Raw genomic sequence first — 15,025 nt, forward strand, 5'->3', positions numbered from 1 at the left:
AGGATCTGATTACACTTGCAGCCCCACCGCGTGTCCTATATCCCGAACGACTGAACACCGTCTCTGTCATTCATCTAAGCCCCAGTGCTATGGTGCGGTGATCTGGGAACCAACAGTTTAATTTTTCCGGACCCCTTTGGTGGGCACGCCCCCAGAAACTGGAGGCTAAGACCTTGGGTGTCATCGCTGGTGGTAAGGGGAGTTGGGGATCGGGAATCCCCTCTGCTTCCCTACAGGCACACCCCCGGAGAGATTCCCAAGTTTTCCTGGCTGCTTGTATCTGGAGGGGGTGGGAGTCACACACCTGCTAAAGTGGATTCCCCTGGGAAGGAATTCCGTCGGCTGAACTCCGGTGACATCACCTCTCTGCTATGGCGGGCCCCAGGCTCCTTGCCGGAGTGTCCGAAGGGAGGGGTGGGACTGGTGTCTCTCTGGTTGGTTTCAGCTCCCAGTTTGCTATTTCATGAAAGCTTGGCGAGAGACCTCTTCCTAGAGTCCCTGCGCTGCTCCTGCTGCGCTGTGCCTCGGAGGCTAGCCACCCAGTCGCAGGGGCCGCGGGCGAGCAGCTGACGGTCGCCGAGTCGCACGGGCAGCAGCTGGCAGTTCTGGACCTCTGCGCAGCGTGGCGGAGATTCACTCGTCTGGGGCAAACTGTCACCTCCAAAAATCCTACCAATTCCCGGCCGGTCTCTCTTCAGTGAAATTTTGCTAGGAGTTTCTCAGCAGGTCGAATCTAAGCGTATCAATGCGTCTCTCTGACCCCGTTATTGAGGAGGTACTGAAAGCGCTGCTTCCCCACTTGCCGCCATGTTGGATCCACAGACTCTGTTTATCAAAATTTAAAATACGAAAACTCCTTCATCTGCTTATTACCTCTAGAAATCTGTTCTTCCAAGCTCTTGCACATGTATACAAAGATGATATAAAAGGATGCTTTACCTGTAATAGAAAAAATCAAAGTAACTTTTTTATATCCATTAAAAAGTTTAAATTATGACATAGTCATGTATCACTTTGCTATTAAAGAAGAAGTACCTATATATGTACTGATATATAAAGTTTTTAAGAGAGAGACGCAGGTTGCAGGAAAGTATTATGGTTGATCCAGTTGATATTTAAAAAAAAAAAAACAGTTGTTTTATGTGTTTTTAAAACAAAATATTTGGAAACTTCACACATCAAAAATATTAATAATTGTTTATCTCTGGGGAGGCTAGTATTGTCACGTGGTTTGAGGCTTGGTTAAACCTTCCAGAATGAATATTGCTCAACATTTTAAATTTGACAATGCTGAAAAGGAAAGTAAAGAGATGGAGAAAAGAAAGAAAGCAAAAGGTACCCTCAGTTAACAAACCTAACCAACAGAAAGAAAATTAGGGAGAAGCAGAGAGTAGACAAACCCAAACCATCCAGTAATGAATAAAATTTTCTTAAATAGGTAATGCACAAATATAGTAAAAAATCAAATGGAACATGGGGCTGAGGTTGTGGCTCAGTGATAGAGTGCTTGCCTAACATGTGTGAGGCACTGGGTTCAATTCTCAGCACCACATATAAATTAATAAAGGTCCGTCAACAACTAAAACTTAAAAAAAAAATCAAATGATACAGTGATGAAAAACTTACACCCGTTTGGATGTCCTGTTTCAAAAAACAAAAAAAAGCAAGTGTTGAAAAGAATATGAAGAAATTAGAACCTTTTTGTACTTAGGGTTGACCCTAAGCCAGAAGTATAGCTGCTGTTGACAATAGTGTGGTGGTTTCTCAGAAAATAAAATATACATATATAATTACCATTCCATCCAACAATTCAAAAGCATTGGAAGCAAGGTCTTAAAGAGATATTTTACACTTCACAGTAACGTTATTCACAATAGCCAAAATGTAGGAGCAACCAGTGATATGTGAATGTATAAACAAAATGTAGTACATATAATTCAACACTATAGCAAAGACTAACTATATTTTATCTTGTTATGGAAGGGAAATCTATATTTAATGAAGGCTTGGGGGAACTTTTAAAATTAAATATAATGTGTAGTTTTTCAAATGTAAGAGCTATAGACCCTGAGACCTCAAATTTGAAAAATATTGTATTGTAATTCTGTGATCACAAATCCAGCTTGTAAACATGAGCGTAAATATGGGTGCTAAAGTTACATGGCAATTAAGATTTTACAGTATTTTACACATTTAAAACTTATGCAGAAAACTCAGATTCCCAAGAAGTAGATTTATAGAAAACTAATAGTATAAAACATTGAATTCTTGAGAAACTTGAGAATTCTTGAAAAATTTTCTTATCCTTAATGTCTATTTCTTTTTTTTTAATCTTTATTTTATTTTTATGTAGTGCTGAGGATCGGACCCAGTGCCTCACATGTGCTAGGCAAGCACTCTATCACTTGAGACGCAGCCCCAGCTCCTTAATATTTAACTCTGTGATAGTGCTGATTAATGAAAATGTTGGAATTTATCCCACTTATATTCAACTAAAGTCTTGAGCAACGGTTATGGTTTATGCCACTGTTGCTTCAGTGATAAACAGGGCATGCTTTCAGGGACTAGAAATAGAGAGAAATGGGGCCTATGGATCCTGCAAATGTTCTTTAAGAAAAATTTTTTTTTTTTTAATGAAGTTGCATATTTAAAAAAAAAATATTTTCTTAGTTGTCAATGGACTTTATGTATTTATTTATATAAAATAAACTCAGTGCCTCACACATGCTAGGCAAGTGAACTACCACTGAGTCCCAGCCCCAGCCCTTGAAGTTGCATATTTTGTTTGTTATTGTGCAGCAGAGCTGTTGCTTAGGTGTATAAAAATAGCACCAGCAAATGCAGTATATTATAATTCACAGTTCCCATGTCACTGTGAGGCCTATGGGATCAAGGAATATTCCTGGAGATTACTGAAGAAACTGTTTATCTTCATTGGGAAGCTTTCTCTCAATGTTAGAGGGTTCTAGTATATTTTTGTATGCTATAGGAACCAGTACCTATAGCAAACTTGTGATTAAACTGTTAATTTCCCTGAGGGAATTTTGGCCTGTTAAATATGAAATTTTTATTTATTTTTGTTTTTAAATTTTTTTTCAAGAACTAAGATGTCAGTTTGTGAATTACAGAAAAAAAGCTTAAGAACATCAAATGTGCATTGAAGCCCAAATGGCCAGAATTGCTTTATTTCTCTACTTAAAGTGTGTAATAAGAATTTCAATACTTATGAACTTAAAATCAAACAATAGAAACTCCAACATTTCAGAGATAATATAAACAAAATTATTATCTTCAAAATCACAACATAGTAAAGTAACCTTGAAACATTGGTGTTGGGCCTATATTATTTTCTGTTTGAGTGGCAATTTCCAGCATTATATAACAATGACGGAAATTAAGTGATGTTTCTAGTAAAAGAATTTTGCAAGTATAATTTGTTTTAGTATCAAATTCTACTTGTATATTTAGCAATTAAAATTACTCTTGTAATAATGATGGCATTAAAAGAGATAGGAAGCTGTCAGAATTTGAAGCTTAATTATCTCTTCAGTAATGAAATGCATAATCTTCCATTACAACATTTATTTTCTTATGGTAATTGACTCATTTGTTCTCTGGTTATCCATTTAACTTCCCAACCACAAACATCTGCTCTTACATTGTGTTTAATTGGTGTGAATACTATCTTCAGAGTAGTTAAAATCCAGAGAACATTTTAAAGGCATTATTTTACAATTTATGAAAGGGAAAAGTAAATGATGAACATTGTTTATGATTTTTCTAATAGCCTTTGAAAGACTGTTTACTAAAAGGACATGCTAAAATTATATTAATTTGACTTTTTAAAAAGAGGATTTTGTTCTTTTCCAGAATTATTTACTCAGCCTCAGCAGGAGGAGCCCAGTCCCAGGGGCTCAGGAATTTGTCAGTTCTTTAATAAAGGGACCTATCTTAGTTATTGGCATAGGCTTTGGTAGTAGGAAAAAATTAGCATGCTGCCATTTATAATATAAAGAGAGATGAAGATAAATTGTGTGATTGTGTATGTGTGTGTGTGTATGTTGGTTATAATTTTTAAAATGATAAGATAAACTATAAAAATTAAATGGTTCCTTATAGGGACATAGGACAGGAAAAACAGGATTAGAAGTTAGCCTTATTTGAATATATCTTGTTTTTCATAGATTTAAAAATTTGCCAAGTAATTCCTGAGAATGGGAAATAAAAATGAAACAAATTACTCTAGGTGTATATCTAGTTTGCAGTATAGCCACATGGAAAGTTACAATTTGAATTGAAAGTTAATATTCAAAATAAAATAGTAATTGGTCTACATATACCTAAAGAGAGGTACTCTCAGGTTAAAAAGAACTGCAAAAGTTTGCAGTTGTTTTCTGTTATGTTCTAGGTGGAAATGTTTATTCTGAGACTAAGAAGGTGTAAGATAGGGCTGGGGTTGTGGCTCAGCGGTAGAGCACTTGCCTAGCATGTGTGAGGCCCTGCATTCAATCCTCAGCACCACATAAAAATAAATAAATAAAATAAAGGTATTGTGTCCAACAATAATAAATAAATAAACAAACAAATAAATAAATAAAAAGAAGGTGTAAGATAAAACAAATGAGTGAGTATGTTAGTGTCATTGAGAGCAGAATTTTTTGTCAGGAAAGAAAGGAGATAAAATTGTAAATTTAAGACTCAGTTAAAAATTATAGTCTTAAATTTAATTAGTAAGTCATGTTGAAGCTTATATTTTAAAAATACAGAATTGCTGCCTTTGTCCATGAAAAGGGCCTTAAAACAGTGAACAGAAAATACTGAAGATCATTAGAGTCATATAAGACAACACTGATATGACCTGCTTCCAGCAAGCTCAGCCTTCCCTTCATTGATCAAAGATGGGATGATTTTGTAACTAAAATAATAATTACTTGAGTGAATTGAAACAAACCAAATATATTTTAAACCCGGAACACATAATGATGCTTTAAAAAAAAGAAAAGAAAGAGGGGCTGGGGTAGAGCTCAGTGACAGAGCACTTGCCTGACATGTGTGAGGCACTGAGTTGGATCCTCTGCACCATATATAAATAAATAAATAAGAAATAAAGATACATCAACAACTAAAAAAATTGAGGACAACCACCCATTCACAATATCCTCAAAAAAATAAAATACTTGGGAATCAACCTAACAAAAGAGGTGAAAGACTTATACAATGAAAACTACAGAACCCTAAAGAGAGAAATAGAAGAAGACCTTAGAAGATGGAAAGATATATCCTGTTCATGGATAGGCAGAACTAATCATTAAAATGGCAACATTACCAAAAGTACTCTATAGGTTTAATGCAATGCTAATCAAAATCCCAATGGTATTTCTCGAAGAAATAGAAAAAGCAATCATGAAATTCATCTGTAAAAATAAAAGACCCAGAATAGCAAAAGCAATTCTAAGCAGGAAGAGTGAAACAGGCGGTATAGCGAGACCAGACTTTAAACTATACTACAGAGCAATAGTAACAAAAACAGCATGGTACTAGTACCAAAACAGGCGGGTAGACCAATGGTACAGAATAGAAGACACAGAGACCAATCCACAAAATTACAACTACCTTATAATTAGACAAAGGTGCTAAAAGCATGCAATGGAGAAAGGATAGCATCTTCAACAAATGGTGCTGGAAGAACTGGAAATCCATATGCAACAAAATGAAACTGAATCCCTTTTTCTCGCCATGCACAAAAGTTAACTCAAAATGGATCAAGGAGCTAGGGATCAAACCAGAAACTCTGCGTCTGATAGAAGAAAAAGTTGGCTCTAATCTCCATCTGGTGGGGTCGGGCTCCAAATTCCTTAATAGGACACCCATAGCACAAGAGTTAAAATCAAGAATCAACAAATGGGACCTACTCAAACTAAAAAGTTTTTTCTCAGCAAGAGAAACAATAAGAGAGGTAAGTAGGGAGCCTACATCCTGGGAACAAATTTTTACCCCTCACACTTCAGATAGAGCCCTAATATCCAGAGTATACAAAGAACTCAAAAAATTAAACAATAAGAAAACAAATAACCCAATCAACAAATGGGCCAAGGATCTGAACAGACACTTCTCAGACAAGGATATACAATCAATCAACAAATATACAAAAAAATGCTCACCATTTCTAGCACTCAGAGAAATGCAAATTAAAACCACTGTAAGATACCATCTCACTCCAGTAAGAATGGCAGCCATTATGAAGTCAAACAACAACAAGTGCTGGCGAGGATGTGGGGAAAAGGGTACACTTGTACATTGCTGGTGGGACTGCAAATTGGTGTGGCCAATTTGGAAAGCATTATGGAGATTCCTTGGAAAGCTGGGAATGGAACCACTATTTGACCCAGCTATTCCCCTTCTCGGACTATTCCCCAAAGACCTAAAAAGAGCATACTACAGAGATACAGCTACATCAATGTTCATAGCAGCACAATTCACAATAGACTGTGGAACCAACCCAGATGCCCTTCAATAGATGAATGGATAAAAAAAGTGACATTTATACATAATGGAATATTACTCAGCACTAAAAAATAACAAAATCATGGCATTTGCAGGGAAATGGATGGCATTAGAGCAGATTATGCTAAGGTAGCCAATCCCTAAAAAACAAATGCTGAATGTCTTCTTTGATATAAGGAGGACGACTCAAAACAGAACAGGGAGGAAGAGCATGAGAAGAAGATTACCATTAAGCAGGGACGAGAGGTGGGAGGGAATGGGAGAGAGAAGGGGAATTGCACGGAAGATGGAAGGAGACCCTCATTGTTATACAAAATTTACATATAGGAGGATGTGAGGGGAAAGGGGGAAAAAGAGAAATGAGTTACAGTAGTTGGGGTAGAGAGAGGTGATGGAAGGGGAGGAGAGGGGAGCGGGGATAGGAAGGGGATAAGAAAGGCAGTATAATACAACAGACATTAGAATGGCAAGTATAACCAATGGAAGTATACTTGCATTGGAAGTATAACCAATGTGATCCTGCAATTTGTATACGTGGTAAAAATAAAAATTCATACCCCATTTGAATCAAATGTATAATATATGATATGTCAAGATCATTGTAATGTTTTGAGCAACCAAATAACAAAAAAGAAATCCTTAGTGATCAACTTAGGGTGAGGATATTAGAAAAACAAATCATAGAAAACTATGGAGAAAGAATCAAGCATTTATCCTGCCCTTTTATAATAACTGTACTTTAGGATAACCGGATAATCGGAAGGTTATCCTATTAATTAATTGAGGAAATATAATAAATAATTGAGGGGATGTTTCTCAATAGAAAGAATGGTGGAATATTAGTATTTTGTAAAAGAGTAATTATCAAAGGCTGTTAACATTACAAAAAGGAGACACTCAGTTACGAACATCCAGATGGAAGCACGTGGAACTGCCTATGAAGAGGTCTTGGTGGGCAGAGGGGAATGAGCTGACTCACAAGTGTCTACATTTAGTACAGTGAGCATGTTAAATACCACCATCGCAATGAAGTCAGCAGAAGATGGACTCCACCAAACTCCACAGGACAAATGACTTGGTTTCTGAACAAACAAATTACAAAGAAAAGTAAGAGATAAAGAAGGAACCCATGAATTAAAAGAAACTTTAACAAATTAATATGTGAATACACCTTCTTTGCCCAATTCAAATAAAATAAATCAGTTTTTAAAACATAGGCGAATTAGGGGCTGCAGTTGTGGCTCAGCAATAGAGTGCTTGCCTAGCATGTGTGAGGCCCTGAGTTTGATCCTCAGCACCACATTAAAAAATAAAAAAGGTATTGTGTCCAACTACAACTAAAAAATAAACATTTTTTAAAAAAGATAGGCAAATTAGTAAAATATGAACTTGGACTGAATAATTGGTGATATTAAGAAATTATTTTGGATACCAGCCTGACGATGATATTACAAGTATGTTTAGAAATGGGAGTTCTTGACTTATAGAGGCTCTTGAATATTTATATATGAAATGATATATAGTACCTGAATTTTGCTTTCAAAAGAATCTGGGAGGGATAGCAGCAAGGAATGAGATGGATTTTGGGTATAGATAAATCAGTATTGATGCTGTGTTGATAATTGTTGAAGCAACCTAACAAATACATGGGATATTATTATTTTATACTCTTGTATGAAATAAAACATTGTTTGTTTGTGTTTTAAAAAACAGATTTTGGAGTTAGGCTTCCTAGGTTCAAAATCCAGATCTGTCACAAATCTGTATAACCCTACAGAGTTACTTAGTCTCTCAGTGTATTAGTGCCTTTGTAAAGTGGAAATCATATAATAATACCTAAATAATAGGGTTTTTAGGGGGAAATAAATGTTAATAAGTAGAAAGCAATCATAGATGTTAGCTGTTATCATATATTAAATATACAAACTGAAATGATAAAATCACAGTGGTTAAAGATTTTAGTGTACTTAGGAATAGCGTAGAGAAGCTTATTGTACTTACTTAGTACAAGAGCAAACTGAAACCCATGGTCTTTAAATCTCTGTGTAGTACAATCCCTGTTTAGAGGCAGAACTCAATTCTAGGTTTCCTACTAGTCATTAGAAATGTCTTACAGTAAATTTTTACTGAAAAATAAATATGTAAGAGTCAAAAGACAAAATTTAAATAAATTTAGTTAAATGATCCCATTACCTTTTATTAATGATTTATGAATCAGGCAGCATCTCATTTAAAGAATAGATAAATGCTACACTGGGCATGGTAGAAAAATCGGTTTTTATAAAGTAGCTTGAGCAGAAACAAGGAAAAAGCATAATACAAAGAGCATATTGTTTAACACCAAGTTACTACATGTTACTTTTCTTGTAAGGGTTAAAGCAGAGGAGGTTTCCTTATCATGCAAGCTAAAATTGGCACATGTAAGTATTTGGCTATTATCTGTCTCTTCCAATTTCTCAAAAAGTCAGATAGACAAACTAGTGTCAGTTTGATGTGATAGAACCTTAGCATGAGTGAATCCATTTTGGTTTGGTCTGTTGGGTCCTAATGCGGTAGCTCAGGACAAATCAGTGGCCTCTATGAAGTTTCTTTAACACAAGATTATTTAACATAACTTTAATTATTAAAGAGGAAGACTCAGGATTGCAAATATTTATTTTTCTTACAATTTATTGCCATTTGAATGAAAACTCCAGATTGTTCTTTTTTATGTTTGCTTTGAGAAGGAACAGTGAAAACCTAAGCTGCATCTAAATTTATTGGAAGGGGGCTAAATAAACATGTTAGGGAATTTTTGAGGAAGTAAAGGAATAAAAGTAGAGTATTTGTTCTACCAAATAGTAAAACATTTTGCATAGTTACAGTAACTTTATGGTTCTAGTATTAGAATAGACAGATGAGTGAAACCAGCTAGTATCAGAAATAAACCCCTTTAGCACATAGGCTTTTATTATTAACTTTTAAATCATTTGCTCTTAGTGGGGACTACTAAGCTTTCCATTTAGAAAAACACAGGTGGATTAGATTATTTCATAGAAATACTGAAAGAAAATGTTATATAGAAGCAAGGAAATCTTTTTGGAGTTAAAAAAGAATAATGAAATATGGATACCAAAATGAAAAAAATATTATAAATTTTACTACATAAAATTTTAAAACTTTGGTAGAGTAATATATGCCTTAAGTTATAGATAAAAGAGAAAACTGAGAAGAAATATTGATGGCATATAGACAAGGGGGTTCTAGTAGTTCACCTTATTAGTCAGGATCCAGTCAAGGGCCAGAAATCATACCAGGCATTTTAAAAGGGAAAATTTAATACAAAAGAATTATTTATTTTTGTGTGTGTATATTTTTTTAAGTTGTAAATGGACATGCTACCTTTATTTTATTTATTTTTTCTTTATGTGGTGCTGAGGATCGAACCCAGGGCCAGACACGTGCTAAACAAGCACTTTGCCACTGCCCTACAACCCCAGCCCTATAAAGAATTATTAATGAGTAAAATGTTTACTAAAATGAATAAAACTCTGAAGAATAAAAACATAGTAAATGTAAACATTAGCTACTACTATCTCTTGAGCTGAGGGAGAGAATCCAAAAAGAAACAAAATGGATGGGGCTTGGGTTGTAGCTCAGTGGTTGAGCCCTTGCCTAGGGTGCAGGAGGCACCTGCACCTCAGCACCACATTAATAAACAAACAAACATAAACAAATTAATTAAAAATATATACATTAAAATATATATTAAACATTTTATATATAGTATACATATTTAAAAAAAGGAAAGAAACAAAATGGAAGATAGCTCTCCTCCAGGCCTGCCATTCAGACCTCGTTGGGGAGAGAATAACTGCTGCCCAAAGACATATCAGTGGGCCAAAGCTGATCCACAGCTGGAATGCCACAGGTCCAGGTTGGTTTGTAGAAAGCCACTTGCTGGGATGCTAATGGCCTCCTGATGATGAACAGAAAGTTGACTGCTAGAGTGTTATGAGCCAGAGCAGGTGTGCTAGACACTAGTTATAGGAATGTTGTGGTTCAGAGATGTACTCAGAAAGCCTCCTGGTAAAGTAAACTGGAGAAACTTCTGAAGGGTGATCAACAATGGATCTTCTGCAGAACTTCTAGAAGCCATGCCAGACACAAAAGAAAAAAAAGTCACACCCCAACCTGAAAGATAAGCCCTTTTTTATGCCGTGTCATTCAGTGCCCCTCCAGTATATTAACAAAGAACCAGCTGGCAAAGTTCCACATCTAGTTTTGCAAAGACTGGTGGATTTGGATTTGGTAGGCTATTAATCTAAAACTGGCATTTTATGAAAAGTTCTTATATATACATATAAGAAAATTGTGAACACTCTAATTGAAAAACGGCAGAGTACTTGTATAGAAAATTCACAGAAAAATAAATGGCTAGCCAATGTTAGAAGCATAGTCAAATTCAATATCAGTATATTTTCTGGATTGAAATTATTGTGAATGTATGTTGTTTCTTAAGGTCTACTTGCCTGGTGTTGTATGTGCTCTCAGTAGTCTTATTCTTCATTTACTTAAGTTATATTGCTCATTTGGACTTCTTTCTAGGGCATGCCCTTCTCTAGGAAGTGCAAAAGGGAAAAGCAGATTGGAAATGAAGAAATAAAGCTATCAGCATTCCTAGGCAAAATGATTCTTTATGCAGATAATTCCAATTTGTCTGTACAAAAACTAATAGAAGTACTAAGTGAGTTTACTGTGGCCACAGAATAAAAAGCCAGTAAACACAAGTTCTTTACACCTCTACATACTAGCAGTGAGCAATTGGAAATTAGGAATGTCTTAGAGCTAGTGTTGTAGCTTAGTGGTAGAGAGCTTGCCTAGCATGTATGAGATCCTGAATTTAATCCCTTGCACACCCCCTTCAGATTAAGGTACCATTTCAAGTAGCATCCCCCCAATTTTTTTAAATACATAGGGACATAACTAGCAAAGTTTTAACAAGGTTTACTGAAATCTAAAATATTGAAAGAAATCAAAGTGTTAAATAATTGGAGATAGAAACCATGTACATGGAAAGGAAGACAGTGTTGTTAAAATAAAATGTCAAGTTGCCACAAATTCAACACAGTCTCAATCAAAATCCCAGCAGGTTGGGCACATTTTAACTCACTGGTAAATTCAGCTGCTGCTGTTATCATTGTTATTTACTAGAATTAGCCTATGGTGGAGCTTGCTGCATTTGATACAGTGAGTTGCTTGTCATTTGAAATGTTCAAATAGAGATCAGTAAGACCTTATGCTAAGGGTGCTATATAGGAAATTACAGCATTAGATAGGAAATTGGATTAGATGATCTATTTCAACTTTTCTAATGAAAAATCTTATGAATGTATTATTTATAGGTCAGTGATTTACATCTTTGGGGAAAGAGAGATACTATCATTCAGGGTTTTACAAGTACATATATGTTTTCTATAATAATCCTAAAACATTTCATGTAATAAAGGATGTTACTAATATGAATGTGTTACATGAGTGATTTAAGGCCTCTAATGACATTTGTTTACTTTTTGTTGTTGTTGTAGTTCATCAAGCTGACTAAAAAGGAAGATAATGTCAATCTTTTAAACTCTGAATTTTAATTATGGCTCTTCCAAAGTAGTATAAATCTCAGAGAAATATACTTTAATATTCATTTTAAGACAGCTTATAATATTCATATTTTCAGTTGCCTAGCATGTATGAGATCCTGAATTTAGTCAACCTAGTAAATATTTCTCAGTATATATCTCAGAAATTATCATTATAAGTTAATTATTTTACCAGAAAGTTAATTTTTAAAGATATTGTATTCTTAACATGTATTTTAAATATATATTGGTTATATGCTTTTATAACAATATAAGAGAACTTTAAATAATAAGTAAATAACCCATGGATTCTGGGATTTAAAAAATTGGCTGAAATATGACTAGTTACCTATTTTTACTTTCTTAATTTCAATAATACCTTGATTGAAATATGAATAACTTTTATTTTCATTAATTTCTTAATTTCCTTTCTATTTTAAAGCCCAACCTGAGTTCCTGAAACAGCCTGCTAATATATATGCTCATGAATCCATGGATATTGTATTTGAATGTGAAGTGACTGGGAAACCAACTCCAACTGTGAAGTGGGTCAAGAATGGGGATATGGTTATCCCAAGTGATTACTTTAAAATTGTAGTAAGTATTTTTTCAAAGAAGTCCATTTATTTCTGAAAACACTATTTTTAAATTTAATCACAAGAAATGTTATCTTATATATATACCAGTGTATATATTGCAAACAAAGAAAAAATGGAAAACTCATAGCAAAATTTGCATAGAATGTAATTTCTTCATTGGCTGATGAGAAAGCTTATCACAATGTATTTTCACAGCTTATGTGAGGTCAAATCAGCAAATCAGTGACTGAACTAAAAACTTTTAAGAGTCTACCAACAGTCTGGTGTTCTTACATAGCTGCCGCCATTTCCTGGAGAATAATTTGTGTGTGTGTGTGTGTGTGTGTGTGTGTGTTGTGTTGTGTTCCCAGTTGTCTTGACAACTTTTTATACACAGAGTGGAAATCTGTCCCTTAAAGTGTGGAAAGATGATTCCTTTGAAAAAATATCAGTAATTATATATAGACTACAAAAACTTAACCAAAAGTCATATACTGATGCCAAACCCTTCAAAATTAAGATGACCTAATGTCAGATAATTATGTGACAGTAGGAAAGATTCTTTAAAAAAGTAAGTACATTATCACATGATACCCCATAAATATGCACATTTTTATGTATCAGTTAAAAATTTTAAGTGCTAAATATATTAAGAATCTTAAGCCATAATTGCTTTTTACTTTATATATGTATATATATGAACTGTTTAGTAGACATTATCTAGTAATAATACATCATCATTAGCTAACATTATAATAAAAAAATTATCCAAGTTTAAGTAATAATAAATATTAATGTTATACCTTAAGATTTATACATGACATTCATAAGAAATATCAGAAGTAATTATAGTTGTTAAAGATTTAATAGCTTGTTATAAATTTGTCATAGAAGTAATTCATTCTTTTTGCGGGGGTTACCAGGGATTAAACTCAGGGTCACTCGACCACTAAGCCCTATTCTGTATTTTATTTAGACACAGAGTCTCACTGAGTTCCTAGCACCTTGCTTTTGCTGAGGCTGGCTTTGAACTGGTGATCCTCTTGCCTCAGTCTCCTGAGCCACTGGGATTACAGACATGTGCCACTGCGCCAAGCAGTAATTCATTCTTTTTTTTTAAATATTTTTTAGCTACACATAGACCCAATATCTTGGGTCTTTTTTATTTTTATTTTTATATGATGCTGAGGATCGAACCCAGTGCCTCACATGTGTAAGGCAAGCGCTCTACCCGTGAGCCACAACCCCAGCCACAGTAATTCATTCTTAAAGAGAAAGTATTTTCTACTTTTGAAATTCATGTCATGTTACAAAAAGTAATTCATAAGTATTTAACATTAAAATACAACCTGAATTAGCATTTTTTATTTTATCAGTATTTGCACATTATTGTAGACATTTTAATACCATTTTTATAGGGCTGGGGTTGTGGTTCAGTGGTACAGTACTCGTCTAGCACATGTGAAGCACTGAGTTTGATCCTCAGCACCACATAAAAATAAAAATAAAAAAATAATAAATTAAAATATAATAAATAATAAATAAAATTAAGGTATTGTGTGTGTGTGAGTGTATATATATATATATATATATATATATATATACACACACTCACACACACACACACCCATACACATGCACATACCACATTTAGTATGCAAGTAGCAATAGTTGACATTCATGCAGTGCTTTGTAGTTTAAGGAAAGCTCATATGTTTACAGTTTCATTTAATTTATGGTAGTCTAATCTGTTAAACTATTGAAATTACAGATAATTTTAGAAAAATAATACCTTAAATTCACTAATTGAGACTTTATCCATAGTCACATTGTATTGTTTGCCAGGTATTTTTCCAAAGAAAGATGTAAGTTTGCAAACACTGAGGATAAAACTTTCTGTAGGTGTTAGGTTCTTCACTGTAAATGACAGTATGTACTGCTGTAGTCAGTTAAGTCAGTACCTTGCTGATACTTTAATATTAAATCAAGTTAACACATAATTAGGTAGGTAATATTAAATAATTGAATCATAATATTTTATTTGTCTTTCTTCCTGAAAAGAATATATCCTTCAAATTTTGAACTCATTTTTCAATTAAATTATAAAATTTTACATGTGTTTTTCTTTCTTAGAAGGAACATAATCTTCAAGTTTTGGGTCTGGTGAAATCAGATGAAGGGTTCTATCAATGCATTGCTGAGAATGATGTTGGAAATGCACAAGCTGGAGCTCAACTGATAATCCTTGAACATGGTAAGAGGGGCTGAAATAGACAAAGGAGGCTAACTATGTGTTTGAAGAACCACATTTCAGGATACCACATTGTCAGC

General features: G+C 34.3%; 1 protein-coding gene across 5 annotated transcripts in view; it reads left to right on the forward strand.

Annotated features, from left to right (window-relative positions):
- The window catches only part of Neo1 (neogenin 1), a 246,988-nt gene that overhangs the window by 126,713 nt on the left and 105,250 nt on the right, over positions 1 to 15,025 (forward strand). For all 5 annotated transcript variants that reach the window (XM_071608453.1, XM_071608454.1, XM_027925907.2 and 2 more), the window contains exons 6-7: positions 12,559 to 12,713; positions 14,828 to 14,948. In XM_071608453.1, coding sequence (XP_071464554.1) covers positions 12,559 to 12,713; positions 14,828 to 14,948 — 276 coding nt within the window. The remainder of the gene's footprint in view (positions 1 to 12,558; positions 12,714 to 14,827; positions 14,949 to 15,025) is intronic.

This window comes from Marmota flaviventris, chromosome 2 (assembly GCF_047511675.1).
Source record: "Marmota flaviventris isolate mMarFla1 chromosome 2, mMarFla1.hap1, whole genome shotgun sequence".
Taxonomy (NCBI): domain Eukaryota; kingdom Metazoa; phylum Chordata; class Mammalia; order Rodentia; family Sciuridae; genus Marmota; species Marmota flaviventris.